At 40.0% G+C, this 13,746-nt stretch overlaps 1 protein-coding gene and 1 long non-coding RNA gene across 4 annotated transcripts in view; one reads left to right on the top strand and one right to left on the bottom strand.

Annotated features, from left to right (window-relative positions):
* Positions 1 to 13,746, bottom strand: part of LOC110128800 (uncharacterized) — a 40,967-nt gene that overhangs the window by 18,086 nt on the left and 9,135 nt on the right. Inside the window, exons 4-5 of one of the 3 annotated variants that reach the window (XR_011482551.1) lie at positions 13,110 to 13,331; positions 2,058 to 7,031 (exon numbers count right to left, since the gene is read on the bottom strand). This is a non-coding gene — a long non-coding RNA (uncharacterized lncRNA). Of the gene's footprint in view, positions 1 to 2,057; positions 7,032 to 13,068; positions 13,332 to 13,746 lie in introns of those variants that run through there. The other 2 variants (XR_011482552.1, XR_002311283.2) reach the window with 2 other exon arrangements.
* Positions 1 to 13,746, top strand: part of PRSS12 (serine protease 12) — a 77,015-nt gene that overhangs the window by 57,919 nt on the left and 5,350 nt on the right. The window contains exon 9 of the mRNA XM_020879782.2: positions 297 to 419. Within this exon, the coding sequence (XP_020735441.2) occupies positions 297 to 419 (123 nt within the window). The remainder of the gene's footprint in view (positions 1 to 296; positions 420 to 13,746) is intronic.

The following is a 13,746-nucleotide window of genomic DNA, read 5'->3' as shown; positions in this document are numbered from 1 at the left end:
AAAAACACAACTTCTTTAGGGTGTTTGGGTGAGGGAGAAAATATGCTTCAAATCACAAAATATAAAGAAGACACTAATTGTTTGCAAGGACGTCAGAGTTAGGGGTGATGCACACAGATGCTATAGGCAAATCTTCGGGGTGTTCTGCTCAAAGTTGCAGGAATATTCTCAAAGTAGGAAAGGAGTTCACATTCTCAAGTCTCTTATACTCCTTTCCTCCTACCTGCATGCCTAAGTCATTGTTTTACTGGATGATGTGCCTTGCTTTTCTGATGAGTGGCTTACTTTCTTCTTAGGGGTAGTTGGCCTTGGCAAGTATCCCTCCGGCTGAGGTCATCCCACGGAGACGGTAGGCTCCTTTGTGGGGCCACGCTTCTGAGTAGCTGCTGGGTCCTTACAGCAGCACACTGCTTCAAGAGGTATGTGTGCACCTTTCCAGATAATGCAGCTTGGCCCTTGCTTACCAGTTCTTCCAACCCCTTCCTGCTCTACGGCGTACTGGACACTTGGAGTGTCAGAGATAGGCTAGAGGCATTCCTCGTCTCCTCCAGTGGCGCCATGGAAGCAAGGGGGTGACATTAGGAGCAAAGAGAGCTCTCAGAAAGTCACTTGCTACCCTGGTACTAAAGCAAACTCTAGGGAGAAGATGGGTCTTTGGAGGGGAGGCAGCTATGTTATTGCTTCTCCAAGAACATGTCTGAGGATGAAATCATGTGCCCACAGAGCTGGAAGAGACCTCAAATTATTTGCTCCTGAATGCTGAGGGATAGGGAGTCCACGTTTAGTGTTTTGATTTGAATTTTAGAACCTCTGAGTCTGCTTGGTGTTTTGTGTCTTCCCGAGAAAGACTTCTCTTTGTGTACCTGTCCGTTTGCATCCTGGTTATTTCCTGTTGTCTCAGACATTTTGGGCTTCCCTGGTGGCTCAGCTGGTAAAGAATCCGCCTTAAATCCCTGTTGGGAAGGTCTCCTGAGGAAGGAAAGGGCAAACCACTCCAGCATTCTTGCTTGGGAAATCCTATGGGCAGAGGAGCCTGGCGGGCTGCAGTCCATGGGGTCACAAAGAGTTGGACATGCCTTAGCGACTAAACCAGGCATTTTATCAGCCCAGTCGGAAGTCTTTCCAGTTCGGAGGGGAAGCCCTGCAGGGAATTCAGCGTGCCAGAGTCACGCTGCTCACGGTGGCAGCGCCTGCAGGGACCTGCTGCTCCCTTCTCCACGCCCTGTGCTCCGTAGTGGCCCTGGGTAGTGGCCACATCCTCAGCATGAGTTTTAGTGTTTAAAAGTGTGTACCGTTGCTTGGCAAATGTTAATGATGACTGAAGCAAGGTGATGAATACAGGGGGTTTCACTATTCTAATTTTGTGTATTTAAAAATACTCAAAAAATGTTTTAAACAGAACACTACCATAGTGTTAAAACATTCTTATAACCAAAAATTTGTTTTGTATTTTTTCATTTGTGAGATTATGTGGCTTCATTGTGTATTTACAATCCATCCATGTAGATTTTGTTCGTTTTAACTGCCATATGAGTGTGTTAAGTCCTATTGTAAGATGCAACCAACCACAGTGTATTTATTCTCCCGCTGGTGGATAGTTAGGTGGCTTCCATTCTGTCATTACTAAAAAGAGTGCTGCAGTAGATGCATGTGTCTGATTGGCACATACATGTGGGACATCGTTCTGGGTCCAGCAGTGTGGGTGCCACTCATATTTACTGGGCACTACTAGTTTATGTTCTGAGTAACGGTATCAGTTTATATCACAGCAGTTTGTAAGTTCCTGTTTCCTCACATCCCTGTCTCAATTTGATACCGTCAATCAGTTTTTGCCAGCCTTAAAGAGTTTTTGGGTTTCTCTCTTAATTCTATTCTCCTTATTTCGTGTCTTCTTCTTTCGTAAATTATTTGTATCCTTTGCTTATTTTTCTATTCAATTGTCTTTTATAATTGATTTAAAATTTTTTTGGATATATTCTTTGTACAGAGGCTTTGTTATTATGTGTTACAAATACCTTTTACCAGTCTGGGATGTGTGCTTTCATTAGCTTAAGGTCTTTTTCTTATGAAGACATTTCAGTTTTAATATTTTTAAGTGTGTCGGTTCCTATAAAAGCTTTGTATATCTTTTTAAAAAAATCCTTCTTTAGCCCCATAAGAAGATACCATCCTAGTTTTTACAAAAAATTTTACAGTTTTGCTTTTCCTGTTTAGATTTTTAATATGGTTACATTTGTGTGTGTGTGTGTGTGTGTGTGTGTGTGTGTGTGGTATATGGTATAAGGAAGGGACCTAATGTTATATTTTTCCTTATGGATAGCTCATTTTTCCAGTACTTTTTAAAATTAAACATTCCATTCTTTATCAACACTGATATGTCAGTTGTGTTGTTAAGTTCTCATATATCCTTGTTTCTAGAATCTCTATTCATTTCCTCTTACCTATTTTGATAAATACTTATGGACTAGTGTTCCATGCTCAAAGTGCTGCGGAAGATACAAGTCTGTGTTTTACATATTTTCTGTCATTCATGGGTAATAGTTGAGTTTGAGAGTTCACCTATATACTAGTAGGTTTAATATATTCATGTGTTACATGAGTGGTACAGACAATAAAGATCCATTTATTAACTTAACAAAAAATTATTGAGCCTCTAATATTCCTAGAAATGTGCCATGCACTAGAAATATCTTGGAGAATAAGACAGATAGCACCCTTGTTAGCATGAAGTTTTCTTGCAGCTATAGGAACCCAGAGGAGGGAGATATATAGGATGAAGAAAAGTATAAAGTGTCATTTTAAAAATGAGGTCTTTTCTCCATAATATTATTTAGATACATTCAGCTTATTAAAAACCCAGATTCCTCAGCCACTATCCTAGATCTTCTGAATCTTTGGAGCTAAGACCCAGGAGTTTGCATTCTTATCAAGCTTCTTTGATGATTCTTATGAACATTAAAATTAAGACCCTCTTGCTCCTGGATAGAATAGCATATGGTCTGGACATTTGAAGAAAGATGATGAGAAAGAATATAACGGAGTTAGCAGGATACTTATCCTTGCCCTATTCAACATATTAATAGCTAAGCTGAAAGAGGATACCGATGGGAAGTTAATTATATTTTTTGATGCCGGGAGATTGGTAGAGACACATAACAGGTTGGAAGATAGGATCTATCGTGGCAAAGAATCTTGATAAGCTGATTCTAACAAGTAATGTGGCATAAAGAATAAAATGCTGCCTTCAGTTCGGGAACCATGACTTAAATGCAGCACAAGTGAAAAAGACCTTATGGGTTTTAGCATCTTGCAGCCTCAGCGGTAAAGAATCTACCTGCCAAGGCAGGAGACGTAAGAGACGCAGGCTCCATCCCTGTGTTGGGAAGATCCCCTAGAGGAGAAAATGGCAACCCATTGCAGTATTGGGATCATCCCATGGACAGAGAAGCCTGGTGGGCTATAGTCCATGGGGTCGCAGAGAGTCGGACATGACTAAGAGTGACTGAGCACGCATGAAACCTTAATAGAGTCAGTGAGGTGGTGCGGCTGCCCACAAAGTTAATCAGCCTTGGGCAGCCCTGCCGGAACAGCACCAGCACCAAGCAGTGAAGAGCCTCGCTCTTCTGCCCTGCTGTGGTCAAGCTGTTGTCGGGGCAGAAACAGAGAGAGCTGTGCTCAGTTCTGAGACATCCTACGAGAAAGCGACATGGTGCCCCACGGAAGGCAAGCAGGAAGGGGGGAGTGTCAGGAATCAGATCAAATTTATTATGTGTTGCTTCAAATACCACAGATGCTAATGGGAGGTAGTTTTCGTTTTAGCATAGGAAAGAGGTCTGTTGTTTGGACAGTTCCAAGCTGGAGTGGGATGTATGTGGGAGGAAGAGTGAGTTCTGTTATGGAGTCTCTTCAAGCAGAGAGGCTGAATTCATGTATTGGTAGAGGCTGGAGGCAGAGAACGTCTAATGTTGAGAACACAGTGGTGAGAAAGCATAAAGCATATTTGAAGGATGGCCGTGACTAGGATCATGGATCCAGAATGTGTATAGTGGAGTTACAGTAAAGAAGCAGGATTAGTCTTGGATGTCAGGGTAGTGAATCTCTGTTTCATTTACTCGGTAGTGCAAAACCACTCAAGGTTTTTGAGCCTTGAAATATGATCAAGAGTAGTTTTAGGAGATATGTCATTGGAGATATATGGGCTAGATCTGAGGGGGAAAGCAAAGTTATTAATCTAGGAGTCTGTGAACAAGCTTCAAATTATATGAAAAATATTTGCATACATGCTTCTATCCTTTTTTCTAGAGTGACTCAAACTGACCCTGTTACCAAGTGATTAAACCCACTGTGGTAGGAACTGAAGGGAGACTGGTTGTAAGGCTACTGTAATGACGGTAGAAGGTTGCAAAGGAGAGGAGGGAGAAAGAGTAGAGACCCCGAGAGAAATCACTAGAGCTTGGGAGACCTGGCCATTAAGACCAAGGTTAGTATGGCCCGGCACGTGTTCGTGACTGGGCCCCAGGGGTTGGAAAAACAGCACTGGTCTAGAAAGCCACTGAAGTCGTAAAGTCCTCTGGTGTGCCTGTTGACGGATTTTATACAGAAGGAGTCAGACAGGGAGGAATAAGAATAGGGTTCGATGCTGTCACTCTGTCTGGCATCCAGGGACTTTTATCCAGAATTGGGTCAGACCTGCCCCCTGGAAAGCGTGAGTAGGGCAGTACGTAGTGGGTCTGACGTCCTTTGAGCAGCAGCGCTCCCAGTCTTGAGGGATAGATCAAGCCCTGAGCCTTGGAGTGAGAGCACTGACTCCAAGACCCTAGACTGCCAGAGAACTAACCCTGGGGAGTATCAAATAGTGAGAACTCACACAAAGGAACCATTTGAATATAAGACCTGGCATCATCCAACCACCAGTAGCACCCTGTGCAGGACATGTCAGCTAAACAACAAACAAAACAAAAATACAAATCCAATGGTCAGCAGACAGGATTACCACCTCACTCAGCCTTGCCCATCAGAGGAAAAACAAAGAAACAAACAAAAACTCAGCACAAATCTCACCCTATGTGAAGCTTACACAAACAACTGGACCAACTTTAGGAGGGCAGAAACCAAAGGGAAGAAAGAATTCAGCCTTGAAGCTGGGGAAAAGGAGAGCTTAAACACAATACTTAAAAGAAAAGAAAAGAAAAGGCAGAGAAACACTACACAAATGAAGGAACAAATTAGAAACAAGTCCAAATAAATGAAGAGGAAATAGGCAAACTACCTGAAAAAGAATTCAGAATAATGATAGTCAAGGTGATCAAAAACCTTGAAAGGAGAATGGAGAAAATGCAAGAAAAGACCTAGAAGAATTAAAGAATAAACATACAGAGACAAACAACACAATTACTGAAATTAAAAATACTCTGGAAGGAATCAGTAGCAGAATATCTGAAGCAGCAGAACGAATCAGTGAGCTGGAAGATAAAATGGTGGAAATAGCTTCTGAAGAGCCGAATAAAGTAAAAAGAAGGAAAAGAACTGAGGAGAGTCAGAGATAGTCAGAGACCTCTGGGACCTAAATGTAAGGCCAGAAACTGTAAAACTCTTAGAGGAAAACACAGGCAGAACACTCGATGGCATAAATCAAGCAAGATCCTCTATGACCCACGTCCTAGAGTAATAGAAGTAAAAACAAAGTAAACAAGTGGGACCTGATTAAACTTAAAGGCTTTTGCACAGCAAAGGAAACTATAAGCAAGGTGAAAAGCCAGCCTTCAGAATGGGAGAAAATAATAGCAAATGAAACAACTGACAAAGGATTAATTTCCAAAATACACAAGCAGCTCATACAGCTCAATGCCAGAAAAACAAGCAACCCAATCCAAAAGTGGGAAAAAGACCTAAACAGATATTTCTTCAAAGAAGACAGATGGCTAACAAACACATGAAAAGATGCTCAACATCGTTCATTATTAGAGAAATGCAAATCCAAACTATAATGAGATATCACCTCACTCCAGTCAGAATGGCCATCATCAAAAAGTCTGCAAAGAATAAATGCTGGAGAGGGTGTGGAGAAAGGGAACGCTCTTGCATTGTTGGTGGGAATGTAAATTGATACAGCTACTATGGAAGACGGTATTGAGATTCCTTAAAAAACTAGGAATAAAACCACCGTATGACCCAGTAATCCCACTCCTAGGCATATACCTTGAGGAAACCAAAATTGAAAAAGATACATGTATCCCATTGTTCACTGCAGCACTATTTACAGTTGCTAGAACATGGAAGCAACCTAGATGTTCATCAAGAGATGAATGGATAAAGAAGTTGTGGTATACAATGGAATATTACTGAGCCATAAAAAGGAACACCTTTGAGTCAGTTCTAATGAAGTGGATGAATCTAGAACCTATTATACAGAGTGAAGTAAGTCAGAAAGAGAAAGACAAATATCATATACTAATGCCTATATATGGAATCTAGAAAAATGGTACTGAAGAATTTACTTATAGGACAGCAATAGAGAAACAGACATAGAGAATAGACTTATGGACCTGGGGAGAGGGGAGGAGGGGGTGAGATGAATGGAAAGAGTAACATGGAAACTTATATTACCATATGTAAAATAGATAGCCAACTGGAATTTGGTGTATGGCTAAGGAAACTCAAACAGGGGCTCTGCATCAACCTAGTGTGATGGGGAGGGAGATGGGAGGGAGGCTCAAAAGGGAGGGGATATATGTATATCAGTGGCTGATTCTTGTTGAGGTTTGACAGAAAACAACAGAGTTCTGTAAAGCAATTATCCTTCAATAAAAAATAAATACATTAAAAATAATAAATGGCAACCTTAATACCACCAGTAAAAAAGAAAAAAAGACCAAAGTTACAGTTCCAGCTCCTCCAACTGGTCATTGTTGCACTTTGTGGAGATTATTTTAACCTCCAGCAGTCTCAGTTTTCTCATCTATAAAATGAAGGCAATAATGTTCCACAGTGAGGAATAAATGATCTGCAAACTATGTAAAGGTTTTTTATGTCTGTAAAATTAAGAACAAATGTTGGTTGTTATTATGGGAGGGTTCAAAAACAGGAATCATGTAAATCCATGGCTAATTCATTTCAATGTATGACAAAAACTACTGTAATGATGTAAAGTAATTAGCCTCCAACTAATAAAAATAAATGGAAAAAAAAAAAGAAAAATAGGGAATTCAGGATAGTTTCATCCCACTGACTATTGGAGAAAAAGGTAGGAAACTGCAGAGAAACTGGATTCTTGGGCTAAGAATTTAAGCGAAATAATTCAGTATGTTCAGTTAAGATTTTCCTCCTCTTGCTCAAGACTCCTTATCTTTCAAGTTGATCTCTCTCTGCTAAAAGTTATAGACCTTAGGGTTCAAGGCTTAGAGTATTAAAGTAGGGAAATTGTCCAAAAATTCCACTTGAGGTTGAAAACTTTGATCTGACTTTTGAGTTCCCTCAAAGGTTTTTGTTTTGTTTTTTTTTTAAAAGGTACATGTTTGGGTTTGTTTGTTTAAAGGTCATTATTCCTCTCTTGGCTTGCTCCTTCTAGATTATTGCTTCAAGTCAGTAATCATCTCATTTGTGTTTATTAACTAAGTGTCTAATATATTACTTGGCACAAACAGACCCCCTAAATGATGGTTACATGATGAAAGTGGGGGATCAGTTGCCAGATAGTGGATATATTTAAGAATGTTGGACTCTTTAGAAGATGGTGGTATTTTAAACCTAGATCAATGTATAATTCATTCCATATGTCATTCTGAATTTCTTCCCATTATCTGCACAGTATAAAATAAAGACAGTTGATTAAAAAGCAGAGGGTCAGTTGATGATATGCAGCATTCTGACTTGCTTTGGATAGAATGCAGGACTCTTAATGTTAATAGGGAGAAATCTATTTTGCAAACGTGTTACGCATCCATCTGACTTGGTCTGTTGTTTTGAAGTGCCCAAGAAGGCTACAACTCACATCTTTATTACAGTAAGTTTTTTGAAAGCCAGTAATTAAGAGGACAGTGACCAGTGATTAGAACAAGCTCCAAATTTTGTCTTCTAGGTTCAGGGACTTTGGATTAAAACAACCTTCTTTTAATAATAAAAAACTCGGAAATGTGCAAAAATAGAGAATTTTCCTCTGGAATTGTAGACACTGTAGTGTAGAAGGGGCTGCCCAGGTAGTGCAGTGGTAAAGAATCCGCCTGCCAGTGCAGGAGATGCAAGAGACATGGGTTCAATCCTTGGGTTGGGAAGATCCCCTGGAGGGGGAAATGGAAACCCACTCCAGTATTCCTTTTTTATTTTTTTTAAATATACATATATTTATTTATTTGGCTGCACTGGGTCTTAGTTGTGACACGTGGGATCTAGTTCCTCGGCCAGGGGTCGAACCCAGGCCTCCTGCATTGGGAGTGTGGAGTCTTGGCCACTGGACCAGCAGGAAGGTCCCCCACTCCTGTATTCTTGCCTGGAAAATTCCATGGACAGAGAAGCTGTCAGGCTACAGCCCGCGGGGTCACAAAGAGTCAGACACGACTGAGCAACTGAGCACACAGCCCACTGTGGTGTAGACGCGATGTGGTTAGCTTCTGAGAGGGTCTCTTCCTTTAAAGGGTTTCCCTGTGGCTCAGCTGGTAAAGAATCGCCTGCAGTGCGGGGGACCTGGAACCGACCCCTGGGTCGGGAAGATCCCTGGAGAAGGGAGAGGCTACCCACTCTAGTATTCTGGCCCGGAGCATTCCAAGGGGGTCGCAAAGAGTCGGACACGACTGAGCGGCTTTCACTCCCTTTTAAATTCTGGGGAGTCTAACTTAAGGCCCACTGGGAAGGGGCCTAGATCTCGTATTTTGAAATTAGCTCTCGCACCCGTTTCCTTTCCATTTGTATTTCTGCTGCTTTAACTGTCAGTGAAGTGTCAGTCACTCAGTCGTGCCTGACTCTTTGCGACCCCATGGACTCAGCCCACCAGGCTTCTCTGTCATGGGATTTTCCAGGCAAGGATACTGGAGTGGGCTGCCATTTCCTTCTCCAGGGGATCTTCCGGACCCTGAGATCAATCACTGGCCTCTTGCACCGCAGGCAGATTCTTTACCGACTGATCTACGAGGGAAGCCCAAAAGCCAAATTTTCTTTGCTTTTAAAATTGCTCAGTCGTGCCCAGCTCCTTGTGACCCCATGGACTATATATATAGTCCATGGAATTCTCTAGGTCATAATACTGGCATTGGTAGCCTTTCCCTTCTCCAGGGGATCTTCCCAACCCAGGGATTGAACCCAGGTCTCCCGCATTGCGGGTGGATTCTTTACCAGCTGAGCCACAAGGGAAGCCCTAACTATAGTTTCTTATTCATGGGGCCTTTTTTGGTGCCTAATTCTTGCAGTGATAATATGGGCCAGTGCTCTTGAACAGCCGTTCTGAACAATACAGCATAGATTGCTCTCACCATCTGTTATTTTATGCTATAGGATGACAGTTTCTTAAATGTTTATTTTTTTGGCTCTGTAAAATATTCACTCTTTTATATAATCCTCATATCAGAATAATCTAGGAATGATGGCCTGGGGATGATATCAGAACACAATTACTCACATCCACCATCCTGTTATACTCATTTCCTATAGCATCTCTATATGATAAAGGTACTTTATTGGCAGGCTGACAGAATTTTAGTAAACCAGCTCTATGTTCATAGCTTTCACATGTTATGAGGTGTCCAAAACATTCTTTTATGCTAACAGGGGTAACTGAGGTAGTTAGTGAATCACTGTTTAAAGGCCTTCTTTCCCATTTTTCACATTTTTCGTAGTGTTAATAGGAATGCAATATCCCATTGGCAGTTTGAAGCAGAAACCTGGATAAATGAAGTTTTTGTTTTGCAGTTACCCTGTGAATTTTACAAAATACAAATTGCTTGCTTTTGCTGTTTCCTATTTTAAATAATTATTCAAGTACAATAAAATGATCCTCTGTCTGTGGTAGTATGGGAATATAATTGAGAGGAAAATTCCTGAATGTTAAACTAATTTCTTTTAATTGCTTGTTCTGATAACAAACACCATTTTGGAGGAAAGAATGTACTTCAATAAAAGGATTTTTATTTCTGTAGTTCTGCAGAAAATTTGATTTTATCAAGAATTATAGCTTGACCTGATTTTATCTTTTTGACTGTTTGCCTAGAGACACCATAACAGCTGCAAATTGTCAGAGACTAGTGCTCTGAAAATCAGAAATATCTCGATTATTAGAAATTATAAAGATGAGGCACAGAAGTAATGGCACTCACTTTTTAAAAACAAAATGTGTCCTGTACTTAAACCTGTGTTCCAGCATGACCTGGAACATGGCAGAATTCTTTAAGGACAAGGTCTTTGGTGATATACACAATAGCATCAATCATGCTAAAATCATTTTCTGAACACACACCACATGTGTAAAAGGGGCAGTGAAAGATTCTACAGAGAAGGTCATTCCTGTGAACAATTGGAATCATTTACCCAAGCAACTTAGCCACTTTATGACTTTCGGACAGCAGACAAGGACAGATTCTAGTAGTAGCAGATGTGTACAGGCTGATGTAAAATATTGTCTTTTTGAATAGATAAATCTATAGAGAGAACACACATAAAGGAAATGACCCTGCCACCCGAATTAACTCTTCTCTTTTTAATTCTAGGAATTTTAAATTATTGTTTAACTCTGGAGTCTCAGAAAAACTGAGAGGATCTGCCCTGTCTTACATACCCTTTTGCTCAAACTTGTCCAGGAATTTCATCCAGTTTTTATTTGAGGGGGAGTGGAAGGCATTTCAGCAAAGCAAACAACTGAATGGTGTGTCAGCCAAAATCTGAAATGTTTGTTTTAGAAGCAATTTTGAAAATAATCTATCAAAATAACAAAAGTTCAACTAGAAATACCTTAAAATACATTGAAAAAGCAAATTCCTTGATAAGTTTTCTTGAGAAGTCTAGAACCATAGAAAATGCTTTCTAAGCTCAAGACTATACTGGTAACCTCAGCAGAGTGTTATCTGTGAGGTATATAGTCATACCACTAGGAGAGGTGACACTGGGGACAAATATTTGGCTAGCAAACTAATCCAGTCTTATGTCAGATGACCTTCAAATTCCAAGCATAAATCTATTCTAAGAATAACTGGAGTGAAAGGAGTGTGGGGATCACTTCTTGGGTTTAGCCAGTCCATTTCTTAAATCAGGATTTTAAAAGTATACATACTAATAAAGAACTTCATTTTAACAAGAGTGGTGCGTTTCTTCCTTCTTGTCAGGTAACTATTTTGTTTTTATTCTCAGTTTAATATCAACTCCTGGTTGGTGAGCATGTTAATTTTGGGGTATACTAAAAAATAGGCTTCCCTGGTGGCTCAGCATTAAAAGAGGCCACCTGCCAATGCAGGAGACGTAAGTTCGATCCCTGGGTCAGGAAGATCCCCTGGAGAAGGAAGTGGCAACTCACTCCAGTATTCTTGTCTGGAGAATGCCACGGGTGGAGGCAGGCTACAGTCCATGGGATCGCAAGAGTTGGACACGACTTAGCGACTAAACAACCACTGCAGTACACGAAAATACATGCTGAAATCTACCTGGCCCAAGAGCAGTGTGTGTGTGGAATGTGCACATGTTCGTGTTATTGCAGTCATCTTTTAGGAGGCTCAGTTTTTGCCATCTTAGGGTGAAGGAGGGGGGAATGATATTGCAAATAGTTTGAATAAAGACAGGTTTGTCAGACACCTCTTCAAGCCACTAAAACGACTGTGGCACAGAAGTGGTATTAGAGTGGTGGACAAGGGCCGTTCTTGGATGGATTTGTGTATCACTGAAGAAGTTTGAACTTTATCATGTAGACACCTGGGACCCCTTGAAGGGTATCCAGAAGAGCAGTTATATTACCAGATATTTCTATCTGGCTATTTCTATTTCACTCTGGCTGTAATGTGAAAGATGGCATGAAAAAGTTAAAACTTGAAGTAGTGATGCCATTTAGCAGACTGTTGCAGTAATCCAGGCAAGAAGTGACACATGAAGACAAGATTGTCCAAGACTTTAAGACTTGGATATTTACAAAATAAATTTCCATGTAATAATGTCCTGTTCCTTTGTTCACTGGCTAAATTTTTAGATAATGTAGGACATATTTATGTAGGTTTTAGATGCAAGGGTTATTTTAGCTAAGTGTCAAAGCCCTCTTTTGAAGAACAGAAAATATTATTGTAGTAAAAAAAGTTTTTAGGTTGAACAGTAATGTAATTATCTTTAATATAAAAAGTTGACATACATAGGGAATGTCTCATAACTGGAGCTTAAGAGTTATAAGCAACATAAGAGATTGCATTAAAAAAACAAAATTGGATGCCTACTTTATGCCAGACTATTTCTCTAGACCAGTGCTATCTTAATAGGAATATAATTTGAGCCACAAATACAAATCATGTATGTAACTTTAAATTTTCCGGTAGCCACTTTAAAAGATTAAAAAACTAAGTGGGTGAAGTTAATTTTAATGATATATTTCATATAACTTAGTATATCCAAAATATTATATAAAAATTGAGATATTTTATATTCCTATTATCTATAGAAACAATATATTTTATATTCTTTTCCATACTAAATGTTTGAAATCCTGTGCACATTTTGTACTTTTTTATAGTAAATATTCACCACTATATTTTTTTTTAAAAATTATTTAATTGGAGGCTGATTACAATATTGTGATGGTTTTTGCCATATATTGACATGAATCAGCCACGGTGCACATGTGTTCCCCCATCCTAAACCCCCCTCCCACCTCCCTCCCCACTCCATCCCTGTGGGTGGTCCCAGAGCACCGGCTTTGAGCACCCTGCTTCACGCATTGAACTTGCACTGGTCACCTATTTCACAGGCGGTAATATACATGTTTCAGTGCTATTGTCTCAAATCATCCCACCCTCACCTTCTCCCAGAGTCCAAAAGTCTGTTCTTTACATCTGTGTCTCTTTTGCTGCCTTGTGTATAGGGTCATCGTTAGCATCTTTCTAAATTCCATATATATGCATTAGTATACTGTACTGGTGTTTCTCTCTCTGACTTACTTCATTCTGTATAATAGGCTCCAGTTTCATCCACTTCACATCTCATTTTGGACCATTCACATTTCAAGTGCTCTGATAGCACATGTGGCCACTGCCTCCTGAGCTGAACAGTGAAGCTTGAGATTAATTTCTTAAATTCCACTCCAGAGATACAGGCAACCTTTCAGCAGCACTTTCAAGGATGCAGTGACAGTTAATCACTTGGGATTTTTCTTTAAAAACCTGTATATTAATGAGACATTGAATTTTATAATACAATAGTATCAGTACACAGAAAGTAGAAATGAGTTATTTAAATATCTGATTATTCTTCATGACTGTTAATTTTTATAGTTTCAGGATGTGAAATAATCTTAAATTCAAAGTTTGAAGTAGAACCCACAAGAAGTCTAAGCACAATATATGAAAAGCCTTCTGTACTTTAAAGATATGTGGTAATTTAAGGTTCAAAATGGAGAATTTCAAGGAATCGCAGTTAATTGTTAGTTTCATTGATCACTAGTAGGTGATCATCTTTGTTGCATTGTTCAGGTTTTTGAGCTGACATGGTTACGAAAACCACTTTACCTTTTGAAGTGTTGTCGGAGGCCCACCTAGGGCTCTGCTGCTGTGTGGCTTTCGTCTCGCTGCAGTGAGC

Source organism: Odocoileus virginianus, chromosome 21, assembly GCF_023699985.2.
Source record: "Odocoileus virginianus isolate 20LAN1187 ecotype Illinois chromosome 21, Ovbor_1.2, whole genome shotgun sequence".
Classification (NCBI taxonomy): domain Eukaryota; kingdom Metazoa; phylum Chordata; class Mammalia; order Artiodactyla; family Cervidae; genus Odocoileus; species Odocoileus virginianus.
The sequence above is the reverse complement of the archived record's forward strand: the minus strand, read 5'-3'. Positions and strand labels throughout refer to the sequence as shown.